Here is a 13,881-nt window from a genome sequence, read left to right on the forward strand (position 1 = left end):
TTTTTACATTATGATTAACAAATGATGTGTGAAATATTTTTCTATGATGAAATCATCTATTATTTACCTTTAATATTGCTATAATGGGGGTTTACAACATGAAATACCGGTCAGAAATATCGTCATTCTTCGTGCCAGTGAACACCACACTCGCAGGCCGGGACGCGAGTGAAGGCGCCGCGATCACGTGTTCCAAAGGCCAAAGTCCTGGGCGGTGTAAGTCTACGGGACGAAATACCCATCTTTCACATCAACACTCCCATGAAATACATTTATGCATACACAGGGTCGTGTAACAGTATATATGTACGATATTTATATATATATATAGATCATTGCCGTGTATTTCATAATTTTTTATTTATATATACTGTTACCACCGTTTGTTTGTTTTATTGTTGTTTGGTTGTTTATTTTTACATGGGTAACTTATAGAGTTATGAACAAATTTTAGTGAAATTTTTATTAGAGTTGTATCTTAGCCTACCTTAGACGCCGTTACATTTTGCCGGTGATCTGGATCCAGGATTTTTTTACGTAATTCAAAAAGTTATGAATAGATTTTTATGAGATTTTTACCAGAAGTGTATCTTCGCCTAACATTCCATCAAATATTGGTGGTGATCAGGATCATTTGACAAACCTACCTTAATTTTTTGGGTGGTGGGGGTTTGCATGTTCAAAATGTTTTGCTGAAGGGTGAAACTGACGAAATATGATCCAAACAAAAAAAAACAATATACTCTATAGGAGCGACATATCATTTTTATTGATTTATATTATTCCGAAAAATTGAAGGTCGGCCTCAAGATATGTGGAATTTTTAAAGATTTCTGAAGAAAATCTCATTTTTTAAATCATATCTAACCGTTATATCACAATTTCCGTTTTTCTAAGGTAAAGTGAAAATCATATTTCGGTGGAAATCAAATGTGGCGGTTACCACTTTAATAATTGCGGGGGGGGGGGGGGGGCTTTAAATTTTGAAACTCTTTGGAAATGCATATACCTGCGTTGGCAAAAAAAATGGTAGACGATTCCCTGAATGTTTTTGGTTCATATTATATTCTTTAGTTCTCTTTTTTAATATGTATATTCCTTCCGCTACCAGGACATGCATGGTTTCCATTATCAAGCGTTGACTGTCTTCTCCATTCCATTAATCGGTTCACAGATATTTACGTATCCTTGTCAACACTGGATTTCCGTCATTCTCCCAAAATGATTGGTTACATTGATTTCAATCACATTCTTTAGTCATCTCTTATGGCATGTTCAGATGTGCTCACGCAATTACATATCAATTTCCATTTTGCTTTTTTATTGCTTTTTATGAACTTATGAACGTAAAACGAAGCTTCTGCAATCTTTATTAAAGAGGTTAAAGATAAATACTTTTTGCAGCAAATTCAGCATCTAGGACACTGACAAGTATATTTTTGGGATTAGTAAGTGCTACGTAAAACAAAATACTTACGTATCTCCAATTATTTTCATGTTCCTGGGGTATATCAGTCATTTTCTTGTGAAGTTTTACATGATACACAAGGCATAAGGCCATGCTTCCCCTCTGGCTTAGGGGTGAAGCCAAGTAACGAAAGGTCATACAGTAGTATAATAAAGTATTGCGGCAAAAAGGTTAAAAATGAGTTACCGATTAGGACAAACTATGTTAGATGTCAAAGGTTGTAGAGCACTGCTGGTTAGTATGGCAGTGAAGAGGTTAAAGAGGAAATAGCAAACGGAGTACGAAGGCAGTTCAATACTAACAAAGCCAGTCTTCCATTCCTTTCAGCACGGCTCTCGTACTTTAGGATATGGATAGAAGGGGGTGAAGAAAGGGAACAAGACAGGAGAAGAAATGACTGTGCAAAATTAGTTACGACGTGGGTTGAGGTCCAACGTGGGCTCAGTCTTCGTCTCCTAAACCCACCAACGACGACGACAATGACCACGGGAGCAAGGGGTTGGGCATATTGAGAGCAGTTGGCTGGGTGGTCAAAACACAATTTCTGACATTGACGAGGAAGGGGTCGATATGGTCAGACAGGACAGGACAGGACAAACCACCAATGTAAACTTCATAGGGAAGGTCATGTCTACGGAAGCTAATCTTGGCAATATTTGTGTAGGTCTACGCTGACCTCTGGGAGGAAGTTTAGCATTGTACAGTCACTGCATCACAGTCAACGAGGCAGGCAAACAGGTCGTTTTCATAGTCAGACCAGTACTTGTAGACAGGGCAATTAGCCGGGAAGATGGAAGCAGTTCCGATACAAATTTTAAGTGTGGAGTGCGGCTGGGCAGGACTACGTTTGCCTGCTAAGTCAGTCGGGGTAGATTGTGCACGAGTCTGGGACCCAGTTATTATCATTACAAGGCGTGAACGATCAAGACGGCTGCGAAAGGTAACTTTGCCTACTTGTTTTTGGGAGACATTTTTGTGAGAGGAGGGTACTGTCAACGTAGGGGCTGTATGGGGAATCAAAGAATCGATCCCATTTAGCTGGGCTAAAAAGAGCATTCTATTGTTTTGCAGAGGTGGAATCAGCAGAAGGACGAGAGCAAGAGGAAGAGGTGGTGATGTAGAGTGAATTAGCACTGTGGGGAGGAGGACAATAAGGATGAATTATAACAATAAGGGAGGAGAAAACAGAAAAAGAATACCACTGTTCAAATGGATGAGGAGTGGAAGATGTTAGGAGAGAGAAGAGGGTGTATTCTGAAGGTCGAGTAATGATCTGGGTGAATGTTTTAGAATGGACAGAGTTGACAGCAAGCATCAGTGGTCGGAACCGTGGTCAAAGGAGACGCCGGGGTTAGAAAACCAATGAAATCAAATTTAGAGTAGGTAATGAAGGGGCAAGCTTTAATGCCCCTAATTAGGGTAAAATATATTCATTATTGGCCATGGTGAGCCTGAAATAAGTGGGGAAACGAAATGGTCTACCCCTCAGGTACCCCATAATGGTTATGGGCTAGGCGATTCACCAAGGCGCTACCATGTCAATGGCTCCTGAAGGCCGTTCAGGACTGATACAAAGCCAGATTTTCAACCTTGAAAGGTTGAAAATCTGGCTTTGTATCAGTCCTGTGTCAGCCCTTTCACTTCAGGAAGTGGACAGAATAAGGGATGGAAGAAGAGAAGGAAAAGGAAGAGGGGAGAAAGACCATGCAAAATTAGTTGTGGCATAGTTTGAGGCCCAAGGCTAGGGTGGTCTTCTATACTGGGTCTCAATCCCAGTCTCCTATGCCCCCCACGTTAACAATGGGCATGGGTTGGGGGGGGTATATGGTGTACAAGTTGTAAGTACTAAGTATTTTGTAGGGTTAAATGAAAACAAATTATCGTTCTTCTTTTATTACAAAATGACGAAAATACTAAATGTTAAATGAATAAAATTGTGGACATGTACACCGACCTCATCCATCTCTATGATACCTGTCATTGTGCGAAATATTAATACCTGCCTAAAGAATGTTATCCCTAAACTGCAAACATGGAGACAATTTTATAAAGAGCAAATGTTCTCAACAGTGTAACCTTTGTCTAATGTGTATCAGTGTTTGGAATGTAATACTATCCTTCCCTTAAGAGGAACACACAGTGAAGAACTGAAGCACCTGCTATCATAGAAAACAGTTGTCCATCTATGGTTGTCACTGAGCAAAAGGATTGTTCTTTGTTATCAGCATAATATCAACTGAATCTGGTCTCCCAGTCTTTGGATTTGATATACTTTTTTTTCCTGAGATTACAGATAAGAGGCAAAAACAAAATTTTAATTAAAACTGTGATTCATCTCAACAAAAAATTGACCTTAGATTACACTTACTGTTTCCCCTTTCTGAATTATGAATGGCCCTCCGCTTCTATCTACTTAAAATCAATTCTACATTACTACATAACATCAAAAACTAAGTATATATTAGTTACCGGTCACTTCATAGTCCGAATGACAAATTTCTTAGAAGGTAAGACATGTTTTTATACCCAAGTACCTGGGTAACAGAGCATTTTTGGGGAAGATACATTCATAAATGTAGGAAAATACATATTCCTTTTTCCTGTAAAGCTTGAGGAATGATGCACCTGTATGCGTGTCACTTTAAGTCTGCTGAATTCACATTTCTCCAATTTTGCTTACACATGTAAACAGAAAGGTCTCAAATCTCTTCCATTCCTGCCTAAGGTAATCCACCCACAAAGAATGTATTTCAGTACGAGAGAGTATCAGTCATTTTATTTTTATTTTCTATTTTAATATTTAAAAAATCGTAAATCTCTACAAGTTTAATCATTCAACCCCCAATGCCCACCCCCTCCAAATAGAAAAAAAATAAATAGATAAAAAAAGTACCTCCCCCCTGACCCTATCCCCTTTTTCCCTTACACCCCTTATTCAGCCACCTTCTTCTTTCTCCTCCCTCTGCCGTCCTGTGTGCCAATGCCTCTCTTCCCAGACTTCACATATAGTCCCTTCGGTCGGCCCTTCTTCCTCTCCGCCCGTTCTTTTTCCTCCAGTTCCTGGTTCTCGCGTTCGATCAGAGTGATGAGTGTGTTGCAACGACGCTGCAGTTCCAAAGCTGTTCTGCTCTTGATGAACCAATCAAAGCGGAACTGGGGTGCTGACCTATCAGAAACAGATAAAATTTGAAGGTATCACATATCAGGAAGAAACTAACCCTTCAGTGATGGGTACGTCTATAGCCATCATGACATAACTGTCTATACACACCATGACTTGCAACAGGTGGGCCAGCTGTACACAGCTAAGGCCTAGCCACAAAGACAATTACATATACAACATAATACATTTCAAAAACATCTGTATCACATACACACTTGTTAAATTCACTTCTCTTACCTTACAGCTGCTCGTAACTCCTCATAAACATTTTCTTTGTCAAAACCAAGCTTGTGAAGCATACAAACAAGGAATCTGTCTTCCTCCTCGGTATAATTTTTGCCCTTGTTGGTTCCATAAGAAATTCGCAGCTGATGGAATGGTGCCCTGTACCGTGCCATCTGCAAGAGAGAGCCAGGTGAATTCCTCAATTCTTCATACTTTTGTTAAAAGTTTAAATTGAATCCAACATGAATTACTAACTAAAGACAAAAAAAAGAAGACATATAAAAAAAGCAGCAATCTATTCATCTTGGTAATACAAAGCCAATTCCATACTACACAACAATCTAAATTTAGATCAGCACATTTCATATATGCCTGCATCCTTACCTTAGCATCTAAAGCTTTCTTGATAGAGGCTCTTCTCTGGATCTTGGCTTCTCCTCTCTCAATCTGTGCCAAGATGCGGTCGCAGTCCTGGAGCTCAGAACACCGTTCCCAGAACACAGCAGAGTATTCCATGACTTCCTCTGGTGTCTTGCCTTCCACTTCCTGTTTTTAAGGGGGAGAGAGGAGGTGAATGAGGATGTGTATAGATTTTGGAGCAAGAAATATGAGAAAGATATCATACAAGAATAGAAAATTTGGATCTAGCTATGAGGATTTTGAGTTGGACAAAACTTCTTAAAAGTCATTTCTAATAATTTCATCAGCATCAGCTTATACCCATTTTCAATCTGACTAATCAAAAGAAAAAGAAAAATATGATCATCATTTTTACCTTAGCAATGTTCTCAATATCATCACGTCCATACTTCTCATTCGCCTTAATAAACTGGTTAAAGTCACGCTTGCTCCAGTTGAGGAAACCCTGTGTCAGGAGCTGGTCCCTCTCCTCCATCTCCTCTTCTGTAACTGGTTCTGCTTCATCAATCTTCTTCTGCTCCTCCTTCTGAATACGAGCTGCGTCTGCCATGAACTCCGGATTTTTGGGTACCTATTTAGAAGGTGACAATAAGCCAAGTTACTGGATGACATATTGGTTTGTTCACTCAAAGTGACAAGATAAAGATAGACATTTCTACAATATTCACTAACCCATTCATGTAAGATGTCCTATTTGCATCATGGCATACATTTCAATGAGGCCAGGTGACATCCAATTATATTCCCAGATCCCAGCAATCAATAAGTGCCTCTGAAACCCACCCATGATCCACACAACCACCAAGGAAAATAGCTGTGCACATTAACAAACCCAACCTTGCAAAACACTATTTGAAATTCCACTCATTATGAACAGGTTAATTTGATACCTTTGTCATAGACGATTTGACATTAAACATAGTGCAAAAGTCAACACCACTAAAAACAGGAAGTGTAACATGCAAACGAACCTTGTAGCTGACAGTCTTGCGGTAATAGTAGATCTCCTTATCAAGAAGCTCAAACAGCCTGGGGGGGAAGAACTGGAAGTCTTGTACCACGGGCTGCTTAGGGGGTCTGGGTGCCTGTTAGAAAAGAGGTGGAATTTTTGTTTTCATCTTTTAGTCTTACCTGGAAATGATGGCCAACCAGCTGGATTCAAGCCACCATTCTCGATTCTGTCTATCATAAGGAGCTAAGGGTAAATTGACCTTTGAATAGGACTGAATCAATTTTTTTAATTGCCAAATGTTACTCAAGCTATTCATAACTTACCTATAGCTAACTAAGCAAAGGATCTCTGAACACCCAAAACAATCTAATTTATCTATTCTAATACTTTTCTTTTTACTAGACAACAGATCAATATCAGAATTAACTTAATCCTTAATCTTTATGATAAAGAGTATTTTCATCACAATAAAATTTGATTACAGACATATTCCTATATTCCTTAAAACTGTCTAAAGAAGTTATTTTTGTTACACAGGAACAACCAACGTACTCTGTTCTACATTACTTTTCTTACCTACAAAACTTGGCAACCAAAAAGAAAAAGAAAAAAAAAAGAGGATGGTTTATAAGTTATACCAGTTTTTTCTCAACCATTCCTCTCACACTGAAATAAAGGTGATATACAACACTAAGAGAATCTTTAATTAGTCAAAGGCAGACAACACTGGTTAGGTCTTATAAGTATACAGACCACAGCCACCACTAAAATATCAATCATTTCTTTTTTTATCATCAGACATGAAAACCAGCCGTAAACACACCACTCGCAGAAAACAAAGTCTCATTTCTCGATGCACCAAATCTAAGATCTAAAAGGTTTAGTCAAACTTTACACAAATATAAGTTATAGGCTAGCCCAGCATTGTGACAAAAAGGGCATTAAAAGGAGGGGGGGGGGAGGTCAAATAACAAGAGCATGTCAGGTTAGTATGTCAAAAAATATATATAATAATAAAAAATGTAAATAAGTAAATAAAACCTGCACAAAGTCTACAAGCTTTGGATCTGCTATGAGTCTTATTAGCCAAACAACTGGGAAAAAAACTGTTTGGGGGTCTTTAGTCCCTCCTTGAGTGACAGTCTGGGCACAGGGAAGGATAATCCATAAGAAAAATTCTCAATGAAATTCTAACTCTTAGCTAACACTCCCCTACACAAGTATCCATTTATAGTGACAGGCAAACAAAGATATGATATATGCGTAACATACGCTCAACTATAAATGTTTTGTAAATACTCTTTGGCTTTAATATAACAATCTATCATTAATTTCTACAAGTTTCCTGCGGATTTCATTTCTTCAAGTTTATTCATCAACAATGAAATTGGAAGAAATCCTAAGTGCTTGCCATAAAAAAATTGCAGCCATTGTTTAATATGAAAAATATTCCATGTTTACAATTGTAAAACATCATATCTTTTTCATTTCATTTAACAAACTGTCCACTAATTCCCTGCACATGTAAAAGTTTTCTTTTTAAATCAACTCAAGAACCTAGAAATGCCTAAAAAATATATATATACAAAAAATCATAACAAACATAACATAACACTGCATAGCTATATTCATGGCTAATGACATTCTTTTAAAGTAATTCCCCAGAAAATATAAAATAATACAGGGAAAAAAACAAATTATAAATTACTTTTGTTTAGTGTCCTTGATCCTGAACTGCACTTATGTCTATAAAATTAAGAGCCTCTTTTAATATGCTATGAAGACATGGTATATAAACCCCTGACAGGACATACTCCCACTTTTAAACCACTTTAAGAAAGCCTTTAACAAAAGAAATACAGAAAAAGCGAAAGAGAAAGAAAAGGAGAAAGAGAGAAAGAGAATGAGAAAGAGAGAAAGAAAAGGAGAAAGAGAGAAAGAAAAGGAGAAAGAGAGAGCGAAAGAGAGAAAGAAAAGGAGAGAGAGAGAAAGAGAAAGAAAGAAATAGGGGGAGGGGAGGGGAGGGGAGGGGAGGAGAGAGAAAGAAAGAAATAGGGGGGGGAGGGGAGGGGAGGGGAGGGGAGAGGAGAGGAGGGGAGGGGAGGGGAGGGGAGGGGAGGGGAGGGGAGGGGAGAGGAGGGGAGGGGAAGGGAGAAGAGGGGAGAGGAAAGAAAGAAAGAAAGAAAGAAAGAAAGAAAGAAAGAAAGAGAGAAAGAGAGAGACAGAGAGAAAGAGAGAGACAGAGAGAAAGAGAGAGAGCCAGAGAGAGAGACAGAGAGAAAGAGAGAGAGCCAGAGAGAGAGACAGACTATACTCCCAACCACCTTCCCCGTGATTACACACGATTACAGAAAACATGAAATCCTGCCCAAAACCCAGTGAAACCCGTGAAATGAGCCTTCCCTGTGGTCACTAGTCCATGTACACCCAAGCCCGAAACATGCTCTAGAAGCGGAAAACAAGATAAGCAAACGTGGTAGCTAGGAACACAAGAGCCAATGAGGCCTACTTACACCTCTCCAATTGGGCTGAAGAGGAAATTTACAGAAATGTTACAATACGAGGAAGAACAAAATGCTGAAGAATGACGTGCTGGAAGTTTTTTTTGTTCTTTGTTTTTTTAATAAGTATAATATCTTGAATATGTTCTAACTTCTTTCTTTCATTCTTTTCTCAGCCCCTCATTTTGCAAAGACTGAGTTGGGGTAAGCATGTGTTAGGCCTATGTATCATAATCACTTTTCCTATCTTTATAAAATATCATCTATTAATAAGATAAATAAGAGGATATCATTATGAAAATGAGCTTAGTAATACCAAAAATTACAACACTATGAGACTGACAACAACAAAGATTACGATGACAATGATAACTGATGATGAATGATGTATGATGTCTGTCTGATGACTGATGACTGATGACAGATGTCTGATGATGACAATTATGGATGATCTTTACAACAATAACGGCAACAACAACAGCAGTGACAACAATTATGACAATAATGACAAAAATGTTGACAATGACAAAAATAACAAAAATTATGACAATGGTTGTAGGTGACGATGAAAACTATGACTAACAATGACACTGACACAAACAAAACCAACTACCACCATGGAAATAACAAGAGACAAGCTTGCCAAAATGACAAGAAAACAAACAAAACATGTACTGAAGAAATTCAAAAATCCAAAAATCAATGATAATTCCAATAATAATGAATAAGACACATGTACACATCTGGTCATACTATTTTTTCATCAAATATTGACACCAAAATCTTGTAGAAAAAATCACTATGAATAAAACTACATATACAGCAAATGTATTGTGAAGTAAATAAACTAAGACACACCTAAGTATAGCCTCTATCTTAAAACATATTATACACTCTTCATAATATTTGTATGTCCTGGAAAAAAGGGAATAATATCTTAACATGTATTACAAGTTTCAGAAATATTAAATAATCCTAGGAAAAAATATATCATACTTCATACACAGAAACCATAACCAGTCTTTACTACTCCAGAAACAGCAGTTGCTATCGACAATCATCTGTCCTTTATATATTCATGTTATAAAAATTTGTAATGATGGTTGCACACATTTTAAACTGATGTTCATCTGCCACAGGGGTAATCTGCTCATATTGCAGAAAAGGATAAGTAATATTCAAATGAAAATTTTGTAAACTCAGTGTTTACAAAATACCTCAATGCCTGACTTTAATCTGTGGTCAGAGTCAATATCAGCTAACCATGTACATGTCATCTACAGAATAATTTGGTAACCCTGAATTTACACAAGTTTAATATTAAAAATACCAAAAATAGACCTTGTTCACAATCAGACAACCTTCAGAATTATCCTATTGCTATACAGACAGACTGCAGATAAATTGAAATGAATAAATAATAAACATAAAATAACCTTTAACTTAAATCATTTACAACATTTAACAGGATAAAACAAAACTCAAGAAAAAAATGAGGCAAACAAGAATCAAAATTTGTTCCAAAGCAACACCTATACTAGGTGTACCCTAATTCCATCCCAGAAAAGTCAACAGGCCCATGTCAATCCTTTTGCACTCCTACTTCTCCTATTCCTCCAATTCCTCTTCCTGCTCCTGCTCCTCCTCCTCCATCCACTCATCCTCTCTTTCTTCCTCTTCTTAAACCCCTTACTCTTCAATCCCCCTTCCTTTTTGACCCTTCCTCCCCTACTTCCATTACTTCCACCTTTCCCCTCTCCATCGTCATCTCCCTCTCCCCGGCTCCTCTTCTTATTCCTTCTCCTCCTCCTCCTCCCTCTCCCTTCCCTCGTCCTCTATCTCCCCTACCTTTTCTTTGTCATCCTTTTCCTCTTCTCCAATCCCATTCCCAACAACCCTAACCTCAACCCTACCCTAACAACCTTAACAACCTCAATAATCCCCTCCTCCCACTCTCCCTCTATTCCTTCCCCTTTCCCTCCTCCTCCTCCAGCTTCAAGTCATACTGCTTTCTCTCTCCATCCCTCAATGCAAAAAAAACAAAAAACAAGGAACTGCTCTAGACATACCTTAGGTGCCTTTGGCTCAGATACACGGAGAGCTTCCCTGAAATAGGCATCGACGGCATAGTTAGCCTTCCGCTCTCTCTTGGGGGGTTCAATCCACATCCCAACAATGGCTTTTTGCTTGTTCCTGAAAGAGAAAACCAGTGAAGATTTCTTTTGTGTGTGTAAAATGTAGAACTAATGTATCTATGAATTTTTAATTATATGCTTTCCAATAAGCACTTACATGTTTTGCCGCAAAAATAAATTTACTTGATACATATAAGCAAACTATCTATAACATGGTATTTAAATACTGAACCTATTCATAATTGCATATGCTTTTGTGTGTATGTATATGTGTATGTACCATAATCGTTTATAATAAATATAAGATTACCAATAGCTAGTGTATGCCATCCTTCATTACCTGTAGTCTTCACCCTCGAACTGATACACAGAGTTGGTGGGAACATCCAATGTAAACTGGCGGAGTGACGATTCTCCCATAGACTCCAACTTCTTGTTGAGTTCCTCTGTCTAATGTTTGGAAGAGGAGTATGGTAATTAACTCAACACTCATTCATCTAACCATAACTAAGATGTAGCTACTAACATCTTAGTTATGTATTGTCATTCAATGCCAATATCATGAATTGTGAGAATTCAAATTTTTCAATCAAATCCTAATCCTACCAAAAAGTAACATTACTGCTCAGTCGTCCTTTATTTGAATTAAATGCAAAGTTTTGTAAACCCTATACATTAACAAAGCCACACTTACCTTCTCTTCTCCCCTGCCAAGAATAACATCAATATCTTCATCAGTAAACTCATCATCCTTCCCCTTAAACACTTCATTGGCACCATGACGAATCATGGCTAACATCTCATCCTTGGCAAGGGCGTTAGACTTGTTGTCCATCAAGCGACCTGTATGACCGAAGATATTAATGACGCTAATGCCTAAATGTACTTAGAAGTACATGCACATATGCACATATGCTCAAATGCACACTCACACTCACACTCACACTCACACTCACACACACACTCACACACACACACTCACACACTCACACACACACACACACACACACACACACACACACACACACACACACACACACACACACACACACACAAAATCTACTTTACTCGTCCTTAACTTTCACTCACACCCTCTGTTACTGCTTATCTTACTCCTATTCATGTACACACTTGGTGAATTTAATTCTATGCTGTGATTTCAATGCCCTAAATCAAAGTCAACAAATACATTTCTTTTACTAGACTATACATAATCAAAATAGCAAAAATTCATAGGCTTTATGACATAACCCCTTACAGAAGCTCAAAACAACTGAACATGAATCAATGCTAATGATGCTCTACAACCTCCTTACCTTGCTGGATGACCATCTTGTCAAGACGCAGCTTCACCTCGGCACGTTCCACCAGCTTCTCTTCCATGGAGTTCTCCTGAATGAACCTGAACACCTTCACCTGCTTCTTCTGGCCAATACGATGGGCTCTGTCCATAGCCTGGGCAGATGTGGAGACAAGAGGTGATGATTGCAAAGAAAAATATATTGAAAATATATCAAAGAATAAAATATAAATAATATAAAAAATATTCAAATTAAATCACTTAAAATTAATTGAATAGTAATGAGTTTATAACAAGTGGGGAAAAGAAGGGAACACAACTTCAGCCTATACAAACCTGCAAGTCCATCTGTGGATTCCAATCAGAATCATACAAGATGACAATATCAGCTGTGGCCAAGTTAATACCGAGGCCACCAGCACGAGTTGACAACATGAAGATGAACTTCTTTCTGTTAGAAAAAAGTTTTAATTAATACTAAACTACAGCATGAAAATGTATTACAGTCAGATTCCAAAGTATATGCCAAGCTGATATATATTCCTTTTTTCCATCTGTAAGCAACATTTTTACTCGCTCAATTTTAATATATTTCTTTCATCTTATGATTGTTACAAAGTAATTTTTGATCACTAAAATCAAGCATTTAATCATTTTTAGCACACTATGTCTTTTCTACCTAAACACAATTAACTATAAAAATCTGATCAAAATGAATAAAAAATTGTAGTAGTAAAGAACATAAAAGCAGCATTTTTCTAAACTTACGAATCAGGTTCATTGAATTCATCAATCTGCCTCTGCCTGTCTTCATGGGAGGTCTGACCATCAATGCGGCAGTATGAGTATTTACGCCACACGCTGTAATCCTCCAGAATGTCCAACATACGTGTCATCTGGGAGAAGAGCAGCACACGAGACCCCATCTCCAGAAGCTTCGGCAATAATTTGTCCAGAACGATCATCTTTCCAGAATTCTCCACCTGTTTTGAAAAAGGAAATTGTTTTTTTCTCAGTCTTGAGTGAATGTAAGTACATGCTAAAACCAAGTATAGACTGATTACAACAGCCATGAATCTCTAATCTTAGTGACACCTTAAAGAAAAAAGAAAGCAGCTTAGGCAAAAAAATTTAAGATATCTTCAAACCTACCAGATGATAATCAGTAGTGTAAGGTGGGCCAGGCTCAGCACCATCGAAGAGATACACGTGGTTGCAACATTTACGCAACTGCATGAGAATATTCTGCAGTCGCATCTTCTCTGTGCGTCCAGCACCATTCACAATATCAATATCTTTCATCAGGATCTTGGTGTACCTATAATCAAATTAATATATAAATGCATATTCCAATTATTCTTGCTTGACTAACTGGCTGTCTATCAACTAGCAGCCTTAATTTACTCCCTAAGTATTGGTACATCAGTATGAACCAAAAAACATATTGGTCACTTCAAACGAACCATCAACACTTCACCCAACCATAAAACACCATCAATTATTTACTGCCTGTTACCTACCATTCACGCTGCATCTTGGAGAGCTGGATATACACCTTTGTCTCCTTCTTGGGCAGCAGCCTCTTTTCTACATCTGACTTCAACCTACGAAGCAAGAAGGGGCGAAGAACAGCATGAAGACGTTCCACCAGGGATTGATCCCCGAGGCAGCTGTTTGTGTTGAACCAGGCATCAAAGTCCTGAGAAAACATAACAAA

General features: G+C 38.0%; 1 protein-coding gene across 2 annotated transcripts in view; it reads right to left on the minus strand.

The window, feature by feature from the left end:
* Window positions 1-3,345: 3,345 nt before the first annotated feature.
* Iswi (Imitation SWI) overlaps window positions 3,346-13,881 on the minus strand; it is a 33,688-nt gene continuing 23,152 nt past the window's right edge. For both annotated transcript variants that reach the window (XM_027362911.2, XM_070123761.1), the window contains 13 exons: window positions 13,685-13,863; window positions 13,317-13,482; window positions 12,933-13,147; window positions 12,501-12,615; window positions 12,181-12,319; window positions 11,559-11,707; window positions 11,205-11,314; window positions 10,799-10,922; window positions 6,248-6,361; window positions 5,632-5,847; window positions 5,241-5,402; window positions 4,869-5,029; window positions 3,346-4,634 (listed from right to left, as the gene is read on the minus strand). In XM_027362911.2, the coding sequence (XP_027218712.2) occupies window positions 4,400-4,634; window positions 4,869-5,029; window positions 5,241-5,402; window positions 5,632-5,847; window positions 6,248-6,361; window positions 10,799-10,922; window positions 11,205-11,314; window positions 11,559-11,707; window positions 12,181-12,319; window positions 12,501-12,615; window positions 12,933-13,147; window positions 13,317-13,482; window positions 13,685-13,863 (2,085 nt within the window). In that variant the 3' untranslated portion in view covers window positions 3,346-4,399. The remainder of the gene's footprint in view (window positions 4,635-4,868; window positions 5,030-5,240; window positions 5,403-5,631; window positions 5,848-6,247; window positions 6,362-10,798; window positions 10,923-11,204; window positions 11,315-11,558; window positions 11,708-12,180; window positions 12,320-12,500; window positions 12,616-12,932; window positions 13,148-13,316; window positions 13,483-13,684; window positions 13,864-13,881) is intronic.

Source organism: Penaeus vannamei, chromosome 7, assembly GCF_042767895.1.
Source record: "Penaeus vannamei isolate JL-2024 chromosome 7, ASM4276789v1, whole genome shotgun sequence".
Taxonomy (NCBI): Eukaryota; Metazoa; Arthropoda; class Malacostraca; order Decapoda; family Penaeidae; genus Penaeus; species Penaeus vannamei.